A 27,621-nucleotide genomic window follows, 5' to 3' on the forward strand; every position below is an offset into this window, starting at 1 on the left:
AAAAATCTATATTTCTATGGAACAAAGTAATGAAAAGTAGGGTGCTAAAAGACCAAGAGGGGATAGCTACTTAAAGCGTAACTATGGATAAGAAACCCAAAGACCAGTGAAGAAACAGGTACTGGTTTTAGGAGTTTACAATTCAGTTCAAGATAAACTTTCTGCCAAACAATGGCCTTCCCAACAGACAGGGGAATAAGAGCATCTGAGAGTAGGAGTAAGGAGACTTTACACTTACCTTTATATCTGCAATATTTTTTTGACGCTGCGCTGGAAGAAACGTTTCCTTGTGACAGTAAAATCCAGAGTGACAAACTGCAGGAAATTTATTGTATAAAAGTTCGAGCAGCTAAAAGTTTTAAGCCCAAAAATTCTTCATCCGTACGTGTTTTAAGACATTACAGAATTGAATCTTAATGTACCTCAATTATTTGCAAATGCCTAAATGTTTCATCTTCGGAAATAATTTCACTTTTTGGAGTTGCTCAACTGCTACTGTTCATATGGTCTGATTAGTAACACAAGTAGCAGCTATTTTTCACTTTCAATACCACTGTTTCCAAAATGTCAATCTTTGATTGTAATTATGACTCAGACAATGTTATGAAAACCTACAGAGCAATCTTATATTGGAAAAGAAATGCGTACTAAAATTTCTCCCTCCTGTCATTGAGATTTCTGCATTGAGCATTCTGAATCGTTCTAAGCCTCTGCAGAGATTGTAAAGATCCTTTCAAGTGCTGGTTGGAAATGGCTGTGAAACAAAGCAAAAGCAACTTTAAAAGCAACAAGAAATTATGTACCATATATACATCGTACCAAATACTTTTTATATTTGAGAATCTTTACAGCTTCCATTTCCATTATTGCAAGTGATGAAAAACAAAAAAATTGCAAGTAGCATGCAAATTATCAAGTCTATTTCACTAACCACAAGTGTTCCTTCCCAATTTATGCAGGAAACTGCCTGCAAGCTGAAACTGATTAGAAAATTCTTTATAGTTTAAAATATCTCTTTCTCATGTTAAGAGAAACCAAATATCCATCAAATTTAAAAATAAATTGAATTGTCATAGTCCATTATAGTTATTGTTACTATATCCACTTCATTTGCAGGTGTCCAAAATACAAAACAATTCTTCATCTGTTCTTAAAATGCTACTTAAAACTGTGGTTGTTTTCCTGTAATATAGAAGAAACGGTTAATTTATTAGATTGAATGAACACAGTTTTAGTATTTCATTTGTCAAACCAAAAATACTGTGACCCTACCAAGTGCTTACAGCTTGAAATGCATGATACTATAGAATCTATTAAAGTAACTGGAATTTGGCAGATAAAACAAGTATGTGTAATAAAACATAAGTAATTCATGTTTAAATAGATTAGATTGTATTCCAAACCTGTTGTTTCTGTGATGCCTAATTTTTAAAAACTGTTATTAATGCATAAATCAAATTTTAACTCAATTCTAATGTATGAGGTGTGTTCAAAATAATAAGTATGTCAAACTTATTTACAAAATAAACTATTAGAGACAGAAAGCCTGAAATTGAACGAGTCACTATTTTATATAGCATTGAAGTTTAAGGTTTATTCTTACAAGATCTCTGAACAGATGGGACAATTCAAACGTCATTAAGGGCATTTTTCCTATTTAAATTACTGCTTTAATTTTTAAAAGCATTGACTGGAGGAGTGCAAGTTACAGACAAATTAAGCAACACCGATGTACTATGAGCAAGTTAAAACTCAAAAATTTTAAAAATTGTAATTAAAGAAAAAGATGTATTTAAAAGATGTGTTTAAAAAATGTAATTAAAGAAAAAGTTATGAAGTCCAAAGAGTTAGAAATCCCTGAAATGGAGACACAGGAGGTAGTCTGTATGACTTGGAGCCAATCTCAGCTCATCTTCATAGTATTCTAATTGTTGTTTTTAACCAATACTGTGTTTATGAAAACTCTGTAAAAGTCACATTCCAGTCAAAATGGAAAAGACCATAAAAGATGAAAATCAACATTTACCGAGTATGCAATGAAAGGACTCCCATACTAAGTACTTTTATACATTGTTAGGATTTCATCCTAACAAGTGGAGATCAAACTGAGGCTAAGGAAGGTTAAGTCTTAAGTTTGAACAGGACACCAGTACACAGAGTAACCCAAGCAAGCCTGATGCCAACACTCATGTCCTTCCTATCAATACCATAAAAGATATTTATTTTGATGGAATCTGATGAGGTGACAGAACTACAAAAGGCTGAGAACAGCAAAGACATGCTGAAGAAGAGTAAGTGGGATGACTTTTTTTACGATTTAAAAAGACAAATGAACAGAACAGAGGGCCCAGAAACACAGCACATATTTTACCACAAGGTGGCAGAGGACTTACCACTTCAATACATATTGCTAAGATGTGAGGAGATCCGTGCAGAGAAAAACAAACACACACTTCCACCTCACATCATACAGCAAAATCAATTCCAGGTATAATATAGAACTTAACTGAAAAATGGAACTTTTAGAAGAAAATTTTGCATGCTCTTTTTATGACCTTTCAATGGAAAAATATTTTTTGAAATATGAACTATTCCAATGAAATATAACTATTCCATTCTATTTCTTGGCGAGAGTGGTTAAGTACTTAACAGTAATTGGTTACATTATATATTTAGATTTATGTACCTTTCTCAATTATATTTCACAATGAAAACAATTAAAAATCGAGAGAATCAAATGAAAATATTAAACACAAACGTTCTGGAATTAAAATAAATCAAAATTAGAAAACTACTTACTGGTTTTTGAAGTACAATGGGATGATCAGGCAGAAAGTCTGGTTTTTTCCTGCAGATGGAAACACTTGACAGCTTCAACAGGAAATCTCTGCTGTATTTAATTCTCTCTGTAGATATTAAACATCAAATATAATATTATAAAACTTAGAACTCTCCCAGATCATTTTTTGATGATGTGATCATATCAATAGATGCAGAAAAAGTATTTGACAAACTTCAACATCGATTTATGATAAAATTCCTCAGCAAAGTGGGGATAGAGGGAACATACCTCAACATAATAAAGGCCACATATGACAAATGCACAGGTAATGACATACTCAATGGAAAAAAGCTAAAGGGTTTTTTCTTCAAAATCAGGAACAAGATAAGGACGTCCAATTTCCACTTTTATTCAAGATAGTATTGGAAGTCCTAACCACAGCAGTCAGACAGGACGAAGAAAGAAATTGGCATCCAAATTGGCAAGGAAGAAATAAAACTGGTGCTATTAGCAGATGGCATGATATTATATGCAGAACTCCCTGAAGACTCCACCAAAAAAACTATCAGAAGAAATGAATTCAGTAATGTTTCAGGCTACAAAATTAACTGACGGAAATCTGTTGATTTCTATACACTAATAACAAATGATCAGGAGAAATTAAGAAAACAATCCCATTTACAATCGCATCAAAAAGAACAAAGCACCTAGAAATAAGCTTAAACAAGAAGCTGAAAGACCTGTACTCTGAAAACTATAAGACACTGAAGAAATTGAAGCAGACACACAAAATTATGGAAAGATACACTGTGCTCATGCAATTAGAAGGATTAAAATGTCCGTATTACCCAAAGCAATCTACAGATTCAATGCAACCCCAAATACCAATAGTCCTCTTCTCAGAACTAGAACAAATAATCCTTAAATTTATATAGAACCACAAGAGACCCTGAAGAGCCAATCAATGCTAAGTTAAGAAAAAATAACTAAAAAGAACATATCACGCTTCCTGATTTCAAACTACTATACTACAATGTTATATTAATCAAAACAGGATAGTACTGGCATAAAAACAGACACATCAATCAATGACCAGAATAGAGAGCCCAGAAATAAGCCCAGGTTTATATTATATGGTCAATTAATCTACAAAAAAGGAGGCAAGAATATACAATGGGGAAAATGACAGTCTCTTCAATAAGTGGTATTAAGGAACCCTGGACAGATACAAGCAAAAAATAGAAGCTGGACCACTTTCTTACATCATAGACAAGGATAAACTCAAAATGAGTTAAAATACTTAAATGTGAGACCTGAAACCATAAAACTCCTAGAGGAAACCACAGACAGTAAATTCTTTGGCGTCCTTCTTAGCAGTAACTTTTCTTTTTGATACTCCTCGAGGAAAGGCAACAAAAGCAAACATAAATGGGACTACATCAAACTAAAAAGCTTTTGCACAGTGAAGGAAGCCAGCAACATAACAAAATGACAGCCTACTGAATGGGAAAAGATACCCATAAATGATATATCCGGTAAGGGGTAAAGATCCAAAATATAAGAAACTCATACATCTCAACATCAAAACAACAGTTGGATTGGAAAATGAGCACAGGACCTGAATATACATACATTTCTCCAAAGAAGACATACCGATGGCCAACAGACATATAAAAAGATGCTCTATAGATATCATTATCAGGAAAATGTAAATTAAAACTACAACAGGATACCACGTCACACCTGTCAGAATGGCAATGTCAAAAAGTCAACACACAACAAGTGTTGGTGCGGATGTGGAGAGAGAGGAACCCTCATGCACTATGGGAAAGACTGTAAGTGGGTGCAGCCACTATGAGAAACAGTATGGATGTTCCTCGAAAAATTAAAAATAGAACTATCACCCATCCCAGCAATTACACTTCTTGATACTTATCCAAAGAAAACAAAAACACTAATTTGATACATGCAAGATACATGCACCCATATGTTCCTTGCAGCATTATTTCAATAGGCAAGATATGGAAGCAACCTAGCTGTCCATCGCTAAACAAATAAATAAAGATGTGGTTCATGTATACAATGGACTATTACTCATCAATGAAAAATAATTAAATATTGTCATTTGCGACAACATGGATGGCCCTAGAGAGTACTATGCTAAATGAAATAAGTCAGAAAGACAAAAACAGTATGATTTCACTTGTATGTGGAATCTAAAAAAAAAAGAAAAACGAAAAACTAAAATAAAAACATGCTCATAACTACAGAAAACAAAATGATGGTTGCAAGAAGGGAGGAGGATGATGGAATGGGTGATAAAAGTGAAGGTGAATAAGAAGTACAAACTTTCCAGTAATAAACTAAATAAGCCAAGGTGACATAGTGTACAGCCCAGTGAATATAGTCGATAATATAGTAACTTTGCATGTCACAGATAGACTTACTGTGGATGATACTGTAAGATCTACAATTATCAAATCAACATGTTGTACACCAAACATGTTATTGTATGTCAACCATACTTTAATTAAAAAAAAAAAATTTAAAGAACGTGGAGTAAAGGGAACCCCATGTATAGTGTTGCTATTAATATAAATTGGTGTAGCCACTATGGAAAATAGTATGGAAGTACCGCAAAAAATTAGAAATAGAACGAGTTCATTGCTTGTTAGCTTGCCTTACAAGAAATGTGGAGGGACTCCTTCAGGATCACACACGGTAACGAGACTCCACAAGAAGAAATAAAGAACACTAGTAAACATAACTGCACAGGTAAATAGATAGGTCAGTATCAATGAATTCTGGATGTAACACCTTTTTTTTCTTATGTGATTTAAAAGACAAATCATAAAAATGCATAAGTCTAGGTTGATACGTTACATAGTCTATAAAAATGGAATTTATGATGATAATAAAATAAAGGTGGGAAGGAGCTATACAGAAGCAAAGTTTTATGGAATACTGAAAGCAAGTTGATTGAATTCAAATTAGATCTCTGTAAATTATCCCCCAGTGCAACAACTAGGAAAATAACCATACACACACACACACACACACACACACACACACACACAGAGTTATGAATAGATTTTATATATATATATATATATATGTATACACACACACACACACACACACACACACATATATGGAAATAAAAAGCAAAAAAAATGGTACACTAGAAAGAATCTATTAAGTCCGAAAGAAGACATCAATGGGAGAATTGAAGAACAAAAAAATATGACTTATAGAAGACAAATAGCAAAATGAGTAGAGTAAGTCCTTCCTTATCAGTAATTACATTCAATGTCATGAAATCTCCAATTAAAGAGCAGAGATTGTACCACCGTTTCTTAATCCAGTTGTCTACCGATGGGCATTTCGGTTGTTTCCATGTCTTGGCTATTGTGAATAGCGCTGCAGTAAACATAGGGGTATATATATTTTTCAAATTAGCATTTTGGAGTTCTCTGGATAGATACCTAAGAGTGGAATTGCTGGGTCATAAGGTAGTTCCATTTCCAGTTTTTTGATTCCATACTGATTTCCACAATGGCTGTACAAATCTGCAATCCCACCAACAGTGCACGAGGTATGCATTACATTGTTTTGTACACCTGAAACTAAAAAAAACACAAAAAAAAGAAACAAAAAAAAAGAAACTAATAAGATAAACTGGGGTGATGGAAGGAGAACTGACTGAGTGGTAAACACACAATGTGATATATAGATGATTACTACAGAATTGTATACTTGAAACCTATGTAACTTTAGTAACCACTGTCACCCCAATAAACTTGAATTAAAAATAAATATTAAAAAGGCAGAGATTGGCAGAATAGATAAAAATATCTAAAGATAATCACTTTATATCCAATCACCAAAGTAAGTTTAAAGAAAAAGAATGAAAAAGATATCTGATGCAGAAAATAACCAAGAGAACTGGAGTGTGCTCAGACAAAAAGACTTTAGGTTGGAAGACCACAATGGAATGAATCCAGATAACAACAACAGAAGTAAAACTGGAAAATTCACAAATATGTGGAAATTAATGAACTATAGAAATGATCCCTGAAAGTAAAGTCTTAATATGTGGAAATTAAAAACATTCTCTTAACCAATGGGTCAAAGAACAGACAACCGAGGACTGATGAAATAGTTTGAGACAAATGAAAACAAAGACAAAACATATCAAAACTTATGGGATGCAGCAAAAGCATTGTTCAGAGTAAAATTTATAGCTACAAATACCTACATTAAAAAATGAGAATAGCTCAAATAAATTACTAACATTAAACATTAAGGAATTAGAAAAAGAAAAGCAATCTAAATCAAAAGCTAGCAGAATGAAGGAAATAGTAATGATTAGAGTGGAGAAAAATTAAATAAGAGAAGAAAAATTAAATAAGAGAAAAAAATAGATAAAATAAATGAAACCAAATTTAGTTATTTGGAAAGATCAAAACTGACAAAGACTAAGAAGACTCAAATTTCGAAAATCACGAATGACACTTGATTTTGTATCCTGCAACTTTACTGAGTTCATCTATTAGCACTAATAATTTTGTATGTGGATTCTTGAGGATTTTCTATATTTTAAGATTGTGTCATCTGTGAATAGAGATAACTTTACTTTGTCCTTTCCAAATCTGAATAGCTTTTTATTTCCTTTTCTTGCCTAATTGCTCTTGCTAGAAGTTCCAGTATACTCTTAATGAAAAGTGTTGAAACTGTGGTGATCACTGTAAGGTATATAAAAGTTGAATTACTATGTTATATACCTAAAACATAATATTGAATGTCAACTATAATTAAAATTAAATGTTAAGAGTAGTGAGAGTGGGCATCCTTGACTTGTTATTGGTCTTAGAGTGAGGGGAAAGCTATCAGTCCTGCACCACTGAGGGTGATGTTAGCTGTGGAGTTTTCATATATACCCTTTATCGTGTTGAGGAAGTTCCCTTCTATTCCTTCAACGGTGAGAGGTTTTATCACGAAAGGGTTTTGCCAAATGCTTGTCAGCATTAGCTGTGATGGTAATGTGTTTCTACAGCTGCACACTGTTAAGGTGTTGTAATGTCCCGATTGATTTTCACGTGCTGGGACCACCCTGGCATTCTTGGAATTAGTCCCATGTGCCCGTGATGTATAATCTGTTTACTGCGCTGTTGGATTTGGCTTGCTAGTATTTTGTTAATTTTTTAATCTATATTGTAAGAGATATTGACCTGTAGTTTTGACAGTTTTTTTTTTCCATGCGATATTTTTGTCTGGCTTAGGTATCAGCCTCTAAAAATAGCTGGGAAATTTCCCCTCCTATTTTTGGAAGAGTTTGAGAAAGACTGGTGTCAATTCTTTAAATGTTTTACAGATTCACTAGTGAAGCCATGAAATCCTGGACTTTTCTTTCTTGGGAGATTTTTTAATTAAAAATACAATCTTCTTACTTGCTATAGATTTATTCAGATTTTCTATTTCTTCTTCACTAGATTCTGGCAATTTCTGTGTTTCTAGAAATTTCTCTGTTGCACCCAGGTAATCTAATTTGTTGGCATACAATTATTTGTTCACTGTATCCTCTTAGAATACTTTTTATTTCTGTAAACTTATAGTAATATCCCCACACAAAATCGGTTGTACTTTCTACACTATCAATGAACAATGCAAAAAAGAAATTTAGAAATCAATTACATTACCATCAAGAAGAATAGTTAGAAATAAATCTGACCAAAGAGATATGAGATTGGTACACTGAAAATTGTAAAACACTGCTGAAATAAAGACCTAAATGAATGGAAACATATACCATGTTCGTGGGTTGGAAAACGTAATATTGTTAGTATGACAACAATGACAATAATCCCCTAAAGTCATCTATGAATTCAAGATCATCCCTATCAAAAATCCAAGGAAAAGATATCCTAAAAACCACATGGAATTGCAAGGGACCCCAAAAAAAACAAAAAGACCTTAAAAAAGAACAAAACTGGAAGACTCACACTTACCAATTTCAAAACTTACCATAAAGTTATAGTAATCAAAACACTGTGGTACTGCTATAAGGACATACAGATCAAGGGAACAGAACAGACAATCCAGGAATAAACACATAAACCCATGGTCAAATGATCTTCAACAAAGATGCCAAGATCAATTAATGGAGAAAAATTACTCTCTTTAACAAATGGTATGCCACAACTGAATATCCAAGGGGGTAAGCTGGGCTCTTACCTCACACTATATACAAAAATTAATTCAAATGAATCAAAGACCTAAATATAAGAGCTGAAACTATAAAACTCATAAGGATGAATCTTCCAATCTTGATTTTTAGTAATGATTTCTTAGGTATGACACAAAAAGCATGACAAAGGGAAGGAGAAAGAGGGAGAGCAGGGAAAGAGGAAAGGGGAAGGCGGAGAGTGAGAGAGAGAATAGATAAGGGTCTACTATCGAGAGCTCTTACAACTCAACAACAGAAGGAAAACAACCCAATTAAAAAAAGGTCTCAGGACTTGAATAGACTTTTCTCCAAAGAAGAATTACAAATGGCCAAAAAGTACATGAAAAGACACTCAAATTCATTAGTCATTAGACAAATACAAATCAAAATTACAAGGAGATAAGTACTTCACACCCACTAGGATGGCTATAATAAATACAGATCCTAACAAGGATGTACAGAAATTGGAATCCTCATATATTGCTAATGGGAATATGAAGTGGTGTTGCTACCACGGAAAACAATTTGTCAATTCTTCAAAAAGTTAAATATACAATCACCATATGACCCAGCAAGTCTTCTCCTAACTATATATATCCAAAAGAACTTAAAGCAGATGTCCAAACAAAATCTTGTACACAAATATTCATAGCAACGTTATTCATGATAGCCAAAAAGTAAAAACGACCCAAATGTCCATCAACTGAGAAACAAACAAAATGTGGCATTATACATACAATGGAATAGTATTCAGCACTAAAAAGGAAAGACATATGATACATGCTATACATGAATGGACCTTGAAAACCTTATAGTAACCAAAAGAAGCCAGACACAAAACATCACATATTGTATACTTCCATTAAATGAGATGTTCAGAACAAGTAAATCTATCAAGACAAAAAGCAAACGAGTTTGCCAGGGGCTGAGCAGAAGGGAGAATGGGGAGTATTCTCTTAATGGGTATATTTTTCTGGGGTGATAAAAATGTTCTGGAATTAGACAGTTGTGATGGTTGCACGATAAAGTACTAACAGCCACTGAACTGTACATTTTACAGTGGTTTAAAATAAACCATTAAAACAACAGCTGCACAGCATACAAAAGAGTCACTAGTCCAGGATAATGGAGGATTACAAAAGGAAAGTCTCCTCCAGGATTCTTAGTGTCTAGACCAACTGATACAGTTAAGCATAATGACAATATCATAGAGTGACAGTTGTCAGAGCATTTGAGGGGGAAAATTAATAACAGTTATACAGAAAAACAAAGTAAGCATTAGCTCCAGGAAAATTGAAGAATTTTAAGAAAGAGAGATGCATCTCTCAGCTAAGCAACTATATTCACATACTAGTCATATAACATAGAGAAGGGAGCCTTGTGAAAGAATGCTGTGGAGAGGGCAGACAGAGGCTGAAGGAACGGGTGGAAGATACATGTTCTTCCACTGAGGTGGAAGATGTACGTTCTCATTTTCCAAAATTCTCCATCAATTTATAATACCAAAAAATGAGAAATTAAGAAAATTTAAACATTGTATTTAGAAATATAGAGTTAAATACTCAGAGAAAAAGCTAATACAGTATTCTGATAACTTTTAACTTTTGAACTACATACATAGATTACTTGGTAAAAATTTGGAAACTAAATTATTTTATATTTTACTAAAAAGTAGCTACTGTGGGAGAGACTACTGATTCTCCGTAAGAGTTCTTTCCTTCTGCTTCAATAACAGAATTCCTAGCTGGCTGCGCAGCTAAAGATGACATTTTCCACTCTGCTTTGCAAAGCATGACTAAGTGCTGGCCAATGAGATATTAAGTGAAAGTGACATATGCAATTTCTGGGCCACTCCTTTAAAGAGAACTACCTTTCCTTTCATCTCCTTCCTGATGGCAAGATATGGCACATGATGGCTGGCACAGAGGCATTCATCTTGGGCAATGAGATAGAAGCCATGTGTTAAAGGCAGCAAAGCCATGAGACAGTACACATAACCCTTCAACAACGTGGGGGTTAGGGGTACTGACCACACACTCCCCCAGTGAAAAATCCACGCATAACTTTTGACTCCCCCAAAATTTAATGACTAATAGCCAACTGTTGACTGGAAGCCTTATGAATAATAACATAAACAGCTGATTTAACACTTATTTTGTATGTTAGCTGTATTATATACTGTATTCTTATACTAAAGTAAGCTAGAGAAGAGGAATCATTATTAAGGAAATCATAAGGAAGGGAAAATACATTTAACAATATTTACTTAAAAAAGAAATTCTCACGTAAGTGCACCTGCACGGTTCAAACCCATGTTGTTCAAGGGCCAACTGTATAACCCTGGGACCAGCAGTCACTTCACAGAACAGAGCAAGTACACCAGCTCAAAAGTTTACATGATATAGAAGATACAGAAATAAATTTCTACTTTGTTTAAGCCATTCCTATTGTGGTCTCACCTTCACAGCTGTCAAACCTACAGCCTGACTAATGTGGACAGAAATCAACCAAAACAATGTAATAAAATTTCTTATGTACATAAGGTTTGCAGCTAAGCAAATATTACTTTCACATGAATGCTAAGACTCGCTTATGAAATTTGGGAATTATGATAAAAAATTACCTTTTTTAACTGGAGACTGATGTTGCTGTTGGTCTTTAAGACCTTGAGCAAAGGTTTGCATTCCATTCGTCTTACACTGTTGAAAACAGAAAGCACACTTTTTAACTAAAGTTTAAACTTTTTATACAATGCTTTTTTTTAACCATCCAAAAATATTTTCCTAAACAATCAAAGTATTAGTCAAGGCATATTTTTGAAGTAATGGATAAATCAGGTCCTAGGTGTACTAATCAAAAATAAGCAACAAAAATATCTTTCAAAATACATTTGAATATAACTATTTTAGTCATGATTATAATTATTTTTGAAAGGGAACCTAAAACCAAAGATGAATAGTAAATTAAATAATTCCAAAGTAAGTAAACATAGATTTTAATTCATGAAAACAGCAGATTTTTTATTCATGAAAACCTGCAATAACAATACTATTTACTTTTTTCGAAGTTATGTAAAGTAGATCCTTGATGTCAGCATATAAACTGTTCACACATTAACTGGAAATATGGAAAATAAGAAAATATCGCTTCATCCAATGAAGCAAAGAGAAAGAAGAAACACTGTCAGAACTCAACATCCTGAGAAGAGGAGGCCTTCCCAAAGTTTTCCAGCCCTACTTGTTGGACCATCTTTACTATGGTCTTGGCTAAACTAATCTGATGACATTTTAAACAATATTTTCACTCTTCTACTGACTACATCCTCACCAAGAAATATTCTGATTACAATTTAGCTTCCCGTAAATTTCCCTAAAGCAGATAATACACCAGTAGAACCAATGAGAGAATCCCAGAATAAAAGACAGCCAGATTTCTCATTATAAAATAATGGGTTTTCTGATTTTATAAATCAGTTTCGTGTACTTGGTCAACACAGTCTACCCCTAGGGATGATCTACTCTTTTAGCAGACAAAAATCAATTTGCAAACAGTAGGCCAGACTCTGCACCATGGTAATTCCCTAAGGTAGGTTTCTGTGGGGATATCCTTAAAAATGAGTATCTCCGCTCCATCAATCACTATGTTAGCAAGTTGTAGCCCATTCTTTAAATATCTGCAAATTCTACCCAGCTAACTGCCTAAAGTCAAAGAATTGATTGTCTTACCATATGACACAACGAAGAGTAATGAGGTAATTCTACATCACCAAGACATCACAATAAATCATCAGATAAAAATCAAATTTTGTCACACCAAAGACTTGGTTCTCCAAAGTTCTTCCTGTTAGATTTAATAAACTATAAAAACAATTATATGGTTCTTTAAAAAAATTAATATTTTCAAACTGAAAAATTCATCAGAGGCACACTTCACTAGCTTTGTAACACTACCTAAATGCAAGACCTAAAATCAAAATCAAAAGTAAACTAAAATCTGGAAAAAATAAATAAATCAAGCAAACAATCTGTTTCTAAAATAGTATCAAAAACAATAAAATACTTAGGAATAAATTTAACCAAAGAGGTGAAATATCTGTACACAGAAAAACTATATAAGATACTGATTAAAGATATTGAAGATGAAGGTAAATGGAAAGATATCCTATGTTCTTGGATTGGAAGAATATTATTAAAACGTCCAAGTACCTAACGCAATCTACAGATCCAATGCAATCCCTACCTAAATTCCAGTAGCATTATTCATAGAAATAGAAAAAAACATCCTAATACTCACATGGAACCACAAAAGACCCTGAATAGTCAAAGTAGTCTTGTAAGAACAAAGCTGGAGGCATCACACTTCCTGACTTCAAAGTATATTACAAGGCAGTAATAATCAAAATAGTAAGATACTGGCTTAAAAACACACATAGACCAATGGGGCAGAATAGACAGCACAAAAATAAACCAACGCATATACATTCAACTATTCCTTGACAAGAAAGCCTTAAATACAGAATGTTGAAGAACAGTCTCTTCAAAATATAGTGTTTGAGAGAAGTGACTATCCATGTGCAAAAGAATGAAATTGGACTCTTATCTAATACTATGAACAAAAATGAACTCAAAATGGTCAAAGACAAATAAAACACCTGAAACCATATCACTCCTAAAAGAAAATGGGAAAACCTTCACATTCATCTTGGCAGTGATTTTTTGGATATAATACCAAATGCTCAAGCAACAAAAGCACCTATAAATAAGTAGTAGAACTATATCCAACTAAAAACGAAGAAAAGAAAATCAACAATGAAAGAACAACCTACAGAAAAGGGACAAAATATTTGCAAACGATGTATCTGATATGGACTTAATACCAAAAATATATAAGGAATTCCTACAACATAATAGCAAACAAACAAGTAATCCAATTTTTAAAAAATAGTAAGAGGAACTGAATAAACATTTCTCCAAAGGAGACATACCGATCAGCTATCGCGTCATAACAGTCAGAGTGGCTATCGTCAATAAACATTTGTTGGCGAGGATGTGGTGAAAAGGGAACCCTCATGCACTGCTGGTAGGATTGTAAATGGGTGCAGCCATGATGGAAAACCGTATCGAAGTTGCTCAGAACATTAAAAATAGAACTGCCATATGACCCAGCAATCCACTTCTGGGTATTAATCCGAAGAAATCCAAAACACTGATTTGAAAAGATATATGAACCCCTATGTGCACTGCAGCATTATTTCAACAGCTTAGATATGGCATCAACCTAACTGCATTGGTAGATAATTGGATAAAGATGTGGTACATACATACAATGGAATACTACTCGGCTATAAAAAAAAATGAATTCTTACCATTTGTGACAACATGGAGGAACTTGAGAGTATTATGTTAAGTGAAATAAGTCAGACAGAGAAAGACAAATAGCATATGATTCCACCTATATGTGGAATCTAAAAAACAAAATAGTAGTCATAAGGATGTAGGGTAGCATAAAGAATATAGTGAATAACATTGTAGTAACTATGCATGGTGTTAGACGGATACTAGATTAATCCAGGTGATAGAGGGAGGGAACTTGGGGGACAGAATGAAAAAGGTGAAGGGATTAAGAAGTAGAAATTGGTAGTTACAAAATAATCATGGGGATGTAAATTAAAGCATAGGGAATATAGTCAATAATATGGTAAAAACTATGTATAGTGCCAGGTGAGTACTAGACTAGTCAGGGGGATCACATCTTAAATTATATAAATGTCTAACCACTCTGCTGCACACCTGAAATTAATATAACATTGAATGTTAACTGTGATTGAAAACTTTAAAAGGAAGGGGAAAGGTGAAGGGGAATAAGAGGTTCAGATTTCTAGATATAAAGTAAGTTAAGTCATGGGGATGTAACGTACAGCATAGGGAATTTGGTCAATAATGTGATAGCATGGTACAGAGTCAGATGGTTACGAGACTTATGGTGATCACTTCCTTAGGCATATAAATGTTGACAAGTATCGTGTACACCTGAAACCGACATAATGTTGTATGTTACTTATATTTTTTAATAAAAATATTTTTAAAAATTTAAAAATAAAAAATAGACAACAAAATAAACAAACAAAACAGAAACAAACTCATAGATACAGAGAACAAATTGATGGTTGCCACATGAAACGGGTTAAGGGAATGGGTGAAAAAGTTGAAAGCAGTTATAAAACAGTCATGGAAATGTAAAGTACAGGATGGCAAATATAGTCAATAATATTTTAATAACTATGTATGGTGCCAGGTGAGTACTACACTTACTGGGGGGATCATTTTGTTAAGTTAAATGAATGTCTAATCACTATGCTGTATGCATGAAACTAATATAATACTGAATGTCAACTATAATTGAAGAAGAAAAAAATTCATTTAAAAAAACATAGCAGACAGAAAAAACGGGAAATGAAACAATGTAGATATAGAACGACCAGAAAACAAAGAAATGGATATAGTAAGTCCTCATATATCAATAATCACCCTAAATGTAAATGGACTAAACTTACCAATCAAAAGGAACAGAGTAGCTGGATGGATTAAAAAACAAGATCCAACTATATGTTGCTTTCAGCAGACCCATCTGAACTATGAAAACATAGGCTCAAAGTGAAGGGGTAGAAGATGATATTCCAAACAAATGGTATCTAGAGAAAAGTGGGTGTAGCCATACTTATATCAGACAAAATTAATTTCAAGACAAAAAGGTAACAAGAGAGACAAAGATGGACATTTCACAGTGATAAAGAGGACAATATATCAGGAAGACATAACAGTTATCAATATACCAGGGTTGCCAAAAAAGTATACAAGTGGACACTTTCGTCAGTGTTGCTCAAGTAGTAGTTCACCATAATCAGAACTGTCTGGACGCTGATGGTAACCACTTTGAACACCTCTTGTAAGTGCAGAAGTCAAACGTGACTTGTATTCATCTTTTATTATCAATATCTATTGAGTATTACAATTTTAATACAGTTTTCCTTTCTTAAAACGTGTATACATTTTTTTGCACCCTCTGTATATGTACCCAACCTAGAAGCACCAAAATATATAAAGCAAGAATTAATAGACCTAAAGGCAGAAACAGAAAGCAACAAAATAATAGTAGAGGAAAGTCATTGGCCTTAAATGACACATTAGATCACATAGAGTTAATAAATATTTATAGAACTTTTCATCCCAAAATGACAGAATGTACATTCTTCTCTAGTACACATGGAACATTCAAAAGGATAGACAATATGTTGGCACAAAAATCAAGTATCGATAAATTTCAGAAGACTGAAATCATATCCAGCATCTTTTCCAAACACCAAGGTATGAAACTGGAAATGAACTACAAGAAGAAAGCTGGAAAATAATCACCAATATGTAGGATTAAACATGTCACTGAACAGCTACTGTGTCAATGAAGAAATAAATCAAAAGATATAAAGAAAGAAATGAAAACATGACATACCAAAACTTTTGGGATCCAGCAAAAGCACTACTAAGAAGGAAGTTTATAGCAATACTGGCCTAGCTCAAGATACAAGAAAAATCTCAATATAACATTACACCTTGAAGAACTAGAAACAGAACAAACAGATCAAACTACAGAGGAGGAAGGAAATGAAGATCAGAGTAGAAATAAAATAAAGACTTAGAAAACATAAATGAAACCAAAAGCTGGTTCATTGTAAACAAACAAAATTGGTAAAGCTTTATTAATTATCCACACTCACCAAGAAAAATAGAGGGCCCAAATAAAATCAGAAATGAAGGAGAAATTTCAGCAAATATCACAGAAATACCAAGGATTATAAGGAACACTAGGAAAGGCTATATGCTACCAAACTGAAATTGGACAACCCGGAAGACAGACAAATTCTTAGAAGCATATAAACTTCCCAGATTGAATTATGAAAAATTACAAAACTTGAATAAACTAATCATTAGTAAGGAAATTAAAACAGTAATCAAAAACCTCCCCAGGACATCCAGGACCAGATGGCTTCACTAGTGAATTCTATCAAACATTCAAAGAAGATTTAATACCAATCCTTCTCAACTCTTCTAGAAATTGAAGAGGAGGAAATGCTTCCTAAATCATATACCAAATATACCAAAGTCCTATACTCTAATACCAAATATACCTAAGTTGTATGCCCTAATACCAAAACCAGGCAAGGACATCACCAAAAAAACACAAAAAAACAAAAAAAAAAACTTTACAGGCCAGTATCTTTGATGAACAGAGATGCAAAAATCCTGAATGAAATACGTTGGCATCTCGGTTTTTGAACGTAATCCATTCTGGAAGACCCTTCGAGTTCTGAAACATTCGAAAACATCCAACAGTTAGGCCTCAGGATCTTGCACTTAGCGGAACCTGCGTGACATGTTTGACTTCCGAGGCGTGTTTCAAAATCGAAGCATTTACTTCCGGGTTTACGGCATTCGTAAACTGAAATATTTGTCAACAGAAACGTTCGAAAACTGAAGTACTACTGTACTAGCAAATTGAGTACAACAATACATTAAAAGAATCACATATCACGATCAGGTGGGATTCATTCCAGAGAATGTAAGGATGGTTCAATGTCTGCAAATCAATCAATATGATACACCACACAAACAATGAGTGATAAAAATCATCTCAATAGATGTAGAAAAAACACTTGACAAGATACAACATCCGTTTATGGTACAAACTCTCAATAAGATGTGTATAATAAAGAGCACATATGAAAAAAAAAGAGCACATATGACAAACCCTCAACTAACATAGTCAATGGTGAAAAACTGAAAGCTTTCCATAAAATCAGGAAAAGGACAAGGATGCCCACTCTTGCCACTGTTATTCAACATAGTACTGGAAGCCCTGTCCAGAGCATTTAAGCAAGTAGAAGAAATAAAGACATCCAAATTGGAAAGGAAGAAGTAAAACTGTCACTATTTGCAACCGACATTATTTTATATATAAAAAACCATAAAGACTCTAAAAAAAACTATTAGAAATAATATACAAATACAGTAAAGTTGCAGGATACAAAAATCAATATTCAAAAATCATGTTTCTATATACTAACAACAAACTATGAGAAAGAGAAATGAAGAAAACAATCCCACTTATAATAGCAACAAAAATAATAAAATAGGAATGAATTTACAAAACATTCCCAAAAAAACTGAAGATGACACAAAGAAATGGAAAGATATGCCACACCCATGGACAGGAGGAATTAACATTATTAACACATCCATTACTACCCAATGTAATTTACAGATTCACTGTATTCCCTATCAAAATCCCAATGGCATTTTTCACAGAAATAGAACAAAAACATCCTCAAGTTTGTATGGAACCACAAAAGGCCCCAAACATCCAAACAATCCTGAGAAAAAAAGAACAAAGCCACAGGTAGGTATCACACTCCCCAATTTAAAACTATACTACAAAACCGCAGTAATCAAAGCAGTGTGGTATAGACAGAAAAACACACAGACCAATGGGACAGAATATATATAGGCAACTAATTTACGACAAAGGAGCCAAGAACATACAGTGAAGAAAGGAAAGGCTCTTCAATAAACAGTCAATACCGGACAGCCATATGCAAAAGCGTGAAACTAGACCACTACTTTACAATATAACACAAAAATTAACTCAAAATGATTAAAGACTCGAATGTAAGTCCTAAAACAATAAAATACATAGAAGAAAACACAGGCTCTAAGCTTGTGGACAGTGGTCTCTGTGGTGTTTTTGTGTGAATTTGTCTGCAAAAGCAAGGGAAACAAAGCAAAAATAAACAAGACTATATCAAACTAAAGAGCTTCTGCACAGCAAAGGAAACCATCAACCAAACAAAAAGACAACCAACCAAATGGGAGAAGATATTTGCAAATGATACTTCTGATGAGTGCTGAATATCCAAAATAGATAAAGAATTCATGCAACTCAACAACAAAAACAAACTATCTGAATAAAAAATGGGCAGAGGATCTGAATAAACATTTTTCCAAGAAGACATACAGATGGCCTACAGGCATAAATGAAAAGATGTTCAACATCATTAATTGTTAGGGAAATGCAAATCAAAACAACAATGAGATATCACCTCACACCTTTAGATTGTCTATGGTCAAAAGAAAAAGAAATGACCACTGTTAGAGACGACATGGAGAAAAAGGAACCCTCATGCATTACTGGGATTGTACATTAGTATAGCTTCTATGATACAGTATGGAAGTTCCTTAAAAAATAAAGAATAGAACTATCATACAATTCATCATCAATTCCTCTTTTGGGTAGTTATCCAAAAAAAATATGAGAACACTAATTCATAAAGATATATGCACCCTTGTGTTCATTGCAGCATTATTTACAATAGCCAAGATATGGAAGCAAAATAAGTATCCATCAATGGATGAATGGATAAGAGAGGGTATACATACAGACAAACACACACACACACACACACACACACACAAACATAATGAAATATTACTCAGCCATAAAATAGATGAAATATTGTCATTTTTCGACAGCATGGATTGATCTTGAGGGTATTATGAAAAGTGTAATAAGTCAGACGGAAAAGGACAAAAACCATGTCATGTCCCTCACATGTGGAATATAAACAAAAAGTAACAAATTAACAAAACAAAAAAAATACTCAAAGACAAAAGAATGGTGGTTATCAGAGGGGAAAGGGGTAGAAGGAGGGAGAATTATGTAAAGGGGGTCAAATATACGACATCCAAAGGAAACCAGACTCTTCATGGCGAGCACACAATAGAATATTCAGATACCAAATTATAACATTGTATACCTGAAATTTATATAATGTTATTAACCAATATTACCATAATAAATTTTTTAAAAAGATTTAAGACTTCTGAACTGAAACACCACAGAAAATAAACAAATCTCTGGACCTATTCTCAGGACATAAAATATTTGCTGTGCATGTAAGAATCCAGAATATATTGTAAAAGAATATAAAAAAAGAAGAAAAAGAACACAAGGAAAGTGGACAGATTATATGAATAAGCAGTTTATGGAAGAGAAAATCCAAATGGCCGAATTAAACATACGATGCTCCACTTCACAAGTAACAAGAGAATTAAACTTTTAAACCAACCAAAAGATATTATTTCTCAAAAATTAAATAAGAAAATAATTTAAAGTGTGACAATTACAAAGTAAGAGTATAGAAAAATCAGAACCCTCATGCATTGCTCATATGAATCACATTGGAGAATAATTTGGCAGTACTTAATAATGCTGACAATTAACATAGCAATTCTACTGCAGTTTTATAACTGTATAAAATGTAACATATACATGGATGTGTGTTGTAGCATTTATTGTAAAACAAAAAAAAGAACCACGCCCATCAGTAGAAAATGCAAAAACGTGGCATATTAATATATAGAAAAGATTTCCCTGTATCAGCACATATGGAACAGCTACATTCACTTTAATAGTTGCCTGCTATCCATCTATGAACATACTTATGATTGTGCAAGCATAATCTATTTCTGGAAGTATCTAGATAAGAAAGTGTTACAATGGCTACTTCTGGTTAGAGGTGACAGGGATAGAGATTGTAGGGAAACTTTTCACTAAATGCTATATTTGCATGCTTTGAGTATCAAACTTCGTGGTTATTTTACTTAGTTGAAAAATTAAATTAGAATTTTTAAAATATAAACCTAAAGGTGAAAAAATAATTATAAAATAATGTGGATATAATACCATTTGTATAAAATTGTAAACCAGTTAAAACAATTCTATTTGTTATAGAAAATGTATCAATATACTCATGGAGGGCCGGCCAGGTGGCTCAGGTGGTTAGAGCACCGTACTCCTAACGCCAAAGGCCGCCGGTTTGATTCCCACATGGGCCAGTGAGCTACAGCTAAGATTGTGAATAACAGTTCTCCCTGGAGCTGGGCTACCGTGAGCAGCCGCAGGTTGATATGTGCTGCCGTGGGCTACCGTGTTCCATCATGAGTGGGCAGTGACCAGCGTGAGTGGCCGGCAGCCATTGTGAGCGTCTGGCAGCCAGCGAGAGCTGCCATGAGCTGCTGTGAGTGACTGGTGACCGATTGCCTCAGTGTGTGGAGCGCAAGGCTCATAATACCAGCATGGGCCAGGAAGCTGTGTCCTACACAACTAGACTGAGAAACTAGACTGAGGCTTGAACTGGAGGGGGGGAGGCGAAAGAAAGGGGAGGAAAAGAAATATATATATATATATATATATATATATATATATATATATACACACACACACATATATATATACACATACATATATAATACATGTGTATACATATATACATAATACATATATACATAATACATAATATAATACATATATATGTGTATATATATACTTATGGAAATCATAACTGAGGACAGTTATCTTGGAGAAAGGTAGGAAAGGGTTGGTGGAGGGCTAAATGGGGGTTTTAAGTTTATCTGTAAAGTTTTCAAAATTTGCTAAAACAAATATAGCAAAATGTTTAGATTTGAAAATGGTGGGCAACAGGTATGATGAATATTTTATTCTAATATATGCTTGAAACATACCAAGTTTTTAAAAAAATATATAAAGCACTTAGCATACTAAAGGCACACAACAGCCATCTATCAAATGTTACTTTCCAGCCTGCAATGCTTCAGTTTATTATAATTTCTAAGACTTACTCTGCTGCCTCCACTTTGTAAGTACTGAGTGTTGCACGGATATTCATTCTGAAAGTCGAAAGGGAATACTACTCCTGGTAGGAGAGAAAAAAAGAACACTATTTTAAATACCCACGTCTTCAATAGATGACATAATATCACCTAAAAACCTTAATTATCCAGGATATTCTAGACACTGTTTTATAATGTTTTTCTGACAGTTCATTTATTCAATACTATGAAATGTCAGCAACTGTGTTAGGAGATGGGTATGTAAGTGAGAACAAAGTTTAGAGATAAATGAGTTTGCAGCCTATTTTAAAATACAAACTCATAAATAATGACTATAATAAAAATAAGTTATATGAAAGGAACAGAGAAAATGGTAGGAGACAGCTAAGTGGGCTTTGGGGTACCAAGAAAGGCCTCACAGAATGAAATATTTCAGTCTGGGTCTTAAAAAAGATTTCTTTATGGACATGAGGTAGACTAGGGTATGGAAATATGTTCAGAAAAGCCAAAATTAATTTCAGATTTACTACACTTTGCCTAATAAAACCCTATTCTTGTCTGGATTTTAAAATGATATAATTTAATGAGAGATAGGGACTATCAGCTCACCCCCATTAACCCTGTAACAAGCTTGGAAGAAAAAAATCAGTGAAAAACGTACTCTGTACAGATGAGGGAGGGAGGGGTGGGGTAAAAAGGGAGGTGACAGAAAGGAGCTACTGACAGCTGCTTTATATCCTTCCCTTTAGGATAAAATCAGAGATTTGACCCCACACACCAGTTTCTTCAGCACACCAGAAGGATATGCCATCAGCATTGCTAAGCTGAGATCCAAAAGATCCATAAAATTTGTCCTAAGTCACAGCAATCTTCCAAGGAAACATTACCAAAGTGGAGACAATCTTCCTTGTAGGAACCAAGGATGGGAGAACAATGGGGGAACTGAGGAATTCGTACCATTTCTATCTTTTCCGCTTCACCTTTGAACCCAAGAAAAGAACGATTTTTTCCTTTTTCAAAGTAAGCCATTATTCAGTTGGAGACATGGACTAGAGACCGTAAATAGGAAACACTCGTGCGGCGCGCGCGTTTGTGTGTGTGTGTGTGTGTGTGTGTGTGTGTGTGTGTGTGTGTCTTTCTCTGTCTGTCTCTTTCTCTCTACCTATCTATACCGGGGTTGCCAAAAAAACTGTATACACATTTTAAGAGATGTTATCTATGTATTAGTTTTTGAAGTTGAATTGAATTACAGTAGCAATGTGTAGTATGACGTTTGCTCAAAAAATGGCATTAATCAAATGAATCGCATCACGATGCGACAGGCAGGACAGTCAAAGAAAATGGCGGAAGCACAGTTGTTCAAAGAACGCAAGACCACTTTGAAGTGGTATCTGAAACTCAAGAACATTGTAAAAGTACAATGGAGACGTGAGTATGCAACAGAACCACCAACACACCTACCACGTTTCCCCAAAAGTAAGATCTAGCCAGACAATCAGCTCTAATGCGTCTTTTGGAGCAAAAATTAATATAAAACCCAGTCTTATTTTAGTTTAAGACCGGGTCTTAATATAGTATAATGTATACAATTATAATATAATAAATATAACAATATAAAATTATAAATATAAGACTGGGTCTTATATAAATTTTTGCTCCAAAAGACATATTAGAACTGATTGTCCACATTAGAACTGATTGTCCAACTGATTGTCCAACTGATTGTCTTATTTTCGGGGAAACAGGGTAACAACTGTATGTGATAAGCATTTGTGATAAGTTTGAAATGCATGGTATTATGTGTGATGTGCACAAGGGAAGATCCGGGAGGCAACAAATCCTGCTTCTTCGGCTATGGTGTTGGAACAGTTTACACAATCACAGCAGAAGTCTGCCATACAATGTTTGCCATAATCAGAAGTGTCTGGACGCTGATCGTAACCACTTTGAGTACCTCTTGTAATTGCAAAAATCAAATGTGACTTGTATTCATCTTTTGTTAGCAGTATCTTTTGAGTATTACAATTTTAATACAGCTCTTTCCTTTCTTAAATAGTGTATACATTTTTTAGCACCCTCTGTATATATGTACCTATATGTATGTATATGGATTACATATACATAGACATATATCTCCTAAATTAGAATATGGAAGCCTTTCTAGCAACAACTAATAAAAAGAATAAAATGGTTAATATCCCAATTTAGGAATTAAATACCAAGTATTTCAAGAATTTGTTCAAAAGGTCAGATTTACGTGCAAAGAAAAAAATTTAATTTTAGACATTATTTGTTTAGATTTCCTGAAAAATTACTATATGCTCCAACTCAAGCACAGCCCTACCTGTAAAGAGTTGTTCTGTACTAATCTTGGTTTTGGGGGGTTTTTTTGCAGTTGGGTATATTTTTTTAAAAGGGTAATTCTCTTTCCAGCATGACTGTTCCACATTGATCTTAATCACAGGGCTCAATTTGTATTGAGAGTATCGATCTGAATAGAAGCCAGTTAACCATAAAAATGAGACAAAAAAATACAAAAAGTTGCTCTCAGGTCAGAGCTATTATTTCTGCTATTAAGATTCGTTTTCTTTGGTACTACTTTTATATTCAGCCAATGATATTATTTATTTTATTTTATTTCTTTAAATATCAACCATGAACAATTACTTTCTATATTATTTAGCCTTTAAAATACTAATTAGCCATTAACCAATTAATATTTAACGATATGCACCCTATGTACTCACCAGGGGGGGAAGTCAGATGGCGAGCAGGTCTTGCTGGTTGAAGCGGTTTGCCAATCAATTTTTTGGTTTCCATTATCACAAAGACCTTGAGGTTCCATACTGTGGAGGGAAAAATACATGTTTATGTTTTGGACAAAATAATCAAGATGCTTTATAGACATACAAATAACCACAACATGCATTTGAAGATAACCTATTTTATGAGTTAAGGTACAAAACACAAACAAAAATGGAAGCATTTAAAATAAAATAAGATACAACAACCTTAGACCCCTGTATAGCATCTATCACAACTGAACATTCCCTCTTGAAAACATTTTCCTCCCTTTACTTCCCTGTTTTCTTTTGGTTGTTTCTAATTTTTTAAATTGCCTCTCCTAATTTCCTTAGTTGTTTCCTCTTCTTCAATTAAATTTAGGAATTCTTCCAAACGTGGCTTTGGTTCTCTTAGCTAACCTCTACTATTCTCATTGGAACTACCTAGCTACATGATATATCCAGTGCCCACCTCTTTTATTTTGTTTAATTTTCTAATTATGCAAGGATATTTCCATTTATATCTTATAACAGGCACCTCACATCCAACATATTCAAAATCGAATTCACTGCTTTGACTCCAAAGATGTCCCTCTTGCTGTTCCTCTTAAGGTCATCATCCCCTCCCTCAGACCACCCTTAGTTACAGACACCTTCAATTTGACATTCTAAATTAGAGCCCCACCGCATAATCACTCTCTGCTTCCTGTCCAGTCTACTTCCAGAATCTCTCTCTTAAATCTGTTTCCTGTACTCCCACCACTACTCTTTTAGTTCTGTCCTCGTTTTAATTCATCTCCCTGATTACCCAGTCTGATGTAAATACTCCCTCCCGCTGTGTTCCCTGGACACAGTGCATACGTCCACATAGTGGAATTCAAAGACTGAAGTATACTATGATCCCTCATTTATTTGTCTTCCATTTATTTGCCTCACTTTAGGCAAAAGTGAGGAATAGGTTTTTCTTAAAATGAGCAAATGAGAGAATACAGCCTCTTTTCCCCAAACTATGAATCCTGTATTTACACACACCTGCTTAAGCTTCAGTTCCTCACCCATCCTGGCTGACTAATACATAATAGAAACAGGAGCCAACATCCAGGTGTCATGCACAGCAAACCATTTGCCTAACTTACATTTTTAATATTCACAACAACTCTATAAATTAGGCACTGTTAATAGAGCTCAGGTGTCAGGTCAGCCTACCTGATGTTATGGCCCCACCATCCTGCTATGTAACTGGAAAACTGCCTCCACCCACTAGATTTGATGTGAAGACTGAATAAGATAATCGGTATGAAGCACCAGCACCATGCTGGGCACACAATAAGTATTCGATAAATGTTAGCTGTATTTTTTTATTCTATTTTTAGGTAAGACTTAGAGAAATTAGGTAACTTGCCGAAGGTCATAAGTAAAGGAAGTAATAGCTTTACCCATGCCCATGTTTGCAGCCAGCACCTTACAATCAAGCCTCAACCTTTCTTTTCACCCCTCCACCAAGCAGAAGTACCCAAATTCTGGTTAAGTACCCTTATGTGCTCAGGAAGCACCCGATATTGTCCGGCAATGTGGTACTTACTGCATTAGCTGCGATTCGCTATCATCTTACTATTAAATTATAGCTCTGTCACTCAGGTATATCTCCAGTGTCTGCCACACAGTGTGTGATACAGAGTGCATGTTCAGTAAATTGTTTAATTCAGAAATATTATTTTGCTTCATCATATAGCTGTACATTCAGGAGCTCTGTCTGGAGTCTCCTCACCCTTCCCGACTGCTCATCTTCCAAACTGCCATTCATCCTTCAAGATCAAAGTCAAGTTCTTGCTACTTCCTTGAAAAATATCCTCAACAGTGACATTAAGTAAAATAGTTCACATAGTTTTCTAGTTTCTAACAAACAGTTGATAGTAAAATAATAACAATAATAATTTCTCTTTTTTCCTACACTAGACCCTACTTTGTTTATCAATTTTTCTAAAATGTATCATAGTAAATCGATTAGTCATACCTCAGAGATACTGTGGTTTCAGTTCCAGACCACCATAATAAACTGAGTATTACATTAAAGCAGTAAAGCGAGTCGGAATCTTTTTGCCGGTGGAGGGTCTTACCTTCCATGTGTTAAAAAAGGGGGGGCAACCAGTTGGCTCAATGGTTAGAGCGCAGTGCTCATAACATCAAGGTCGCTGGTTCGATTCCCACATGCGCCAGAGAACTGCACCCTCCACAACTAGACTGAAAACAATGACTTGACTTAGAGCTGAACTACGCCCTCCACAACTAGACTGAAAAAACGATGACTTCACATGAAGCTGATGGTCCTGGAAAAAAACACTGTTCCCCAATATTCCCCAATTAAAAAAAAAAACCTGTAAAGTGCAATAAAACAAGGTATGCCTGAACATGCCAATTTGAGTAAACTGGATTAGCTGTACCCTAAACCTGCAGCACAGTTTTATTAAATAAATGTGAAAATTTAAATACTTCCTAAACATAACCAAAATCTTCTGATACCTGAATGGGACACAGCTTTTCAAATTTTGATGCCTATTAAGACAAAGTCAAAAGTAAAACCCAACAGGACTTTGCAACAGCTTATCCAGAAAGAACTGGAACTTATTATAAGCAGATCTTAATGCAGATCTTAATGATCTTAAGCAGATCATTAGTCTGTGAATGTTTACATAAATATACAATAGGGTCCAAAACTGCCTTTTAGCTCCAAGTAAATGCTTTCCTATATTTAAAAATACCTTCAGACATAATTCAAATGTTAAAATCATAAATTTATAAACAACCTCTCAAAGTTAGCAATGATAAATAAGCACAAAGTAGTTACTTTTCCCTGAAGTTTACACATAAACAAGCCAGTACTCCATGGTAACACCTATCTATTTTTGTAATGTGTGGAAACTAGTGTTTGAACATGGCTACTAACAACGTTCTAAACAAAAGCAATGCTGTCTGTATTTGCTGGCAATACAACTTTGATGTAATAGGAAACAAAAAAGTTATAAGCATAACTAGCAAAAAATACTTCAAATATTTCTTGAATACTTTCTATGTGGAAGGGAGTATTTAAAA

The 27,621-nt window shown here is 34.2% G+C and overlaps 1 protein-coding gene across 2 annotated transcripts; it reads right to left on the reverse strand.

Moving 5' to 3' along the window:
- Positions 1 to 24,588, reverse strand: LOC308506427 (uncharacterized protein C8orf88; the record flags this gene model as incomplete). Of its 2 annotated transcripts, XM_081069919.1 has the most annotated exons (5): positions 1 to 1,182; positions 2,800 to 2,906; positions 11,632 to 11,707; positions 21,758 to 21,831; positions 24,496 to 24,588. In XM_081069919.1, 5 exons carry the CDS (start codon positions 24,566 to 24,568, stop codon positions 1,159 to 1,161), a joined length of 354 nt encoding a protein of 117 aa, XP_080926045.1. In that variant the 3' UTR covers positions 1 to 1,158. The 2 variants fall into 2 exon arrangements, with proteins under 2 accessions (XP_080926045.1, XP_080926044.1); XM_081069918.1 differs by lacking the exon at positions 1 to 1,182 and having other exon boundaries at positions 2,614 to 2,906; positions 24,496 to 24,568.
- Positions 24,589 to 27,621: the final 3,033 nt, after the last annotated feature.

Source organism: Rhinolophus hipposideros (genome assembly GCF_964194185.1).
Source record: "Rhinolophus hipposideros genome assembly, chromosome: 13".
NCBI lineage: Eukaryota > Metazoa > Chordata > Mammalia > Chiroptera > Rhinolophidae > Rhinolophus > Rhinolophus hipposideros.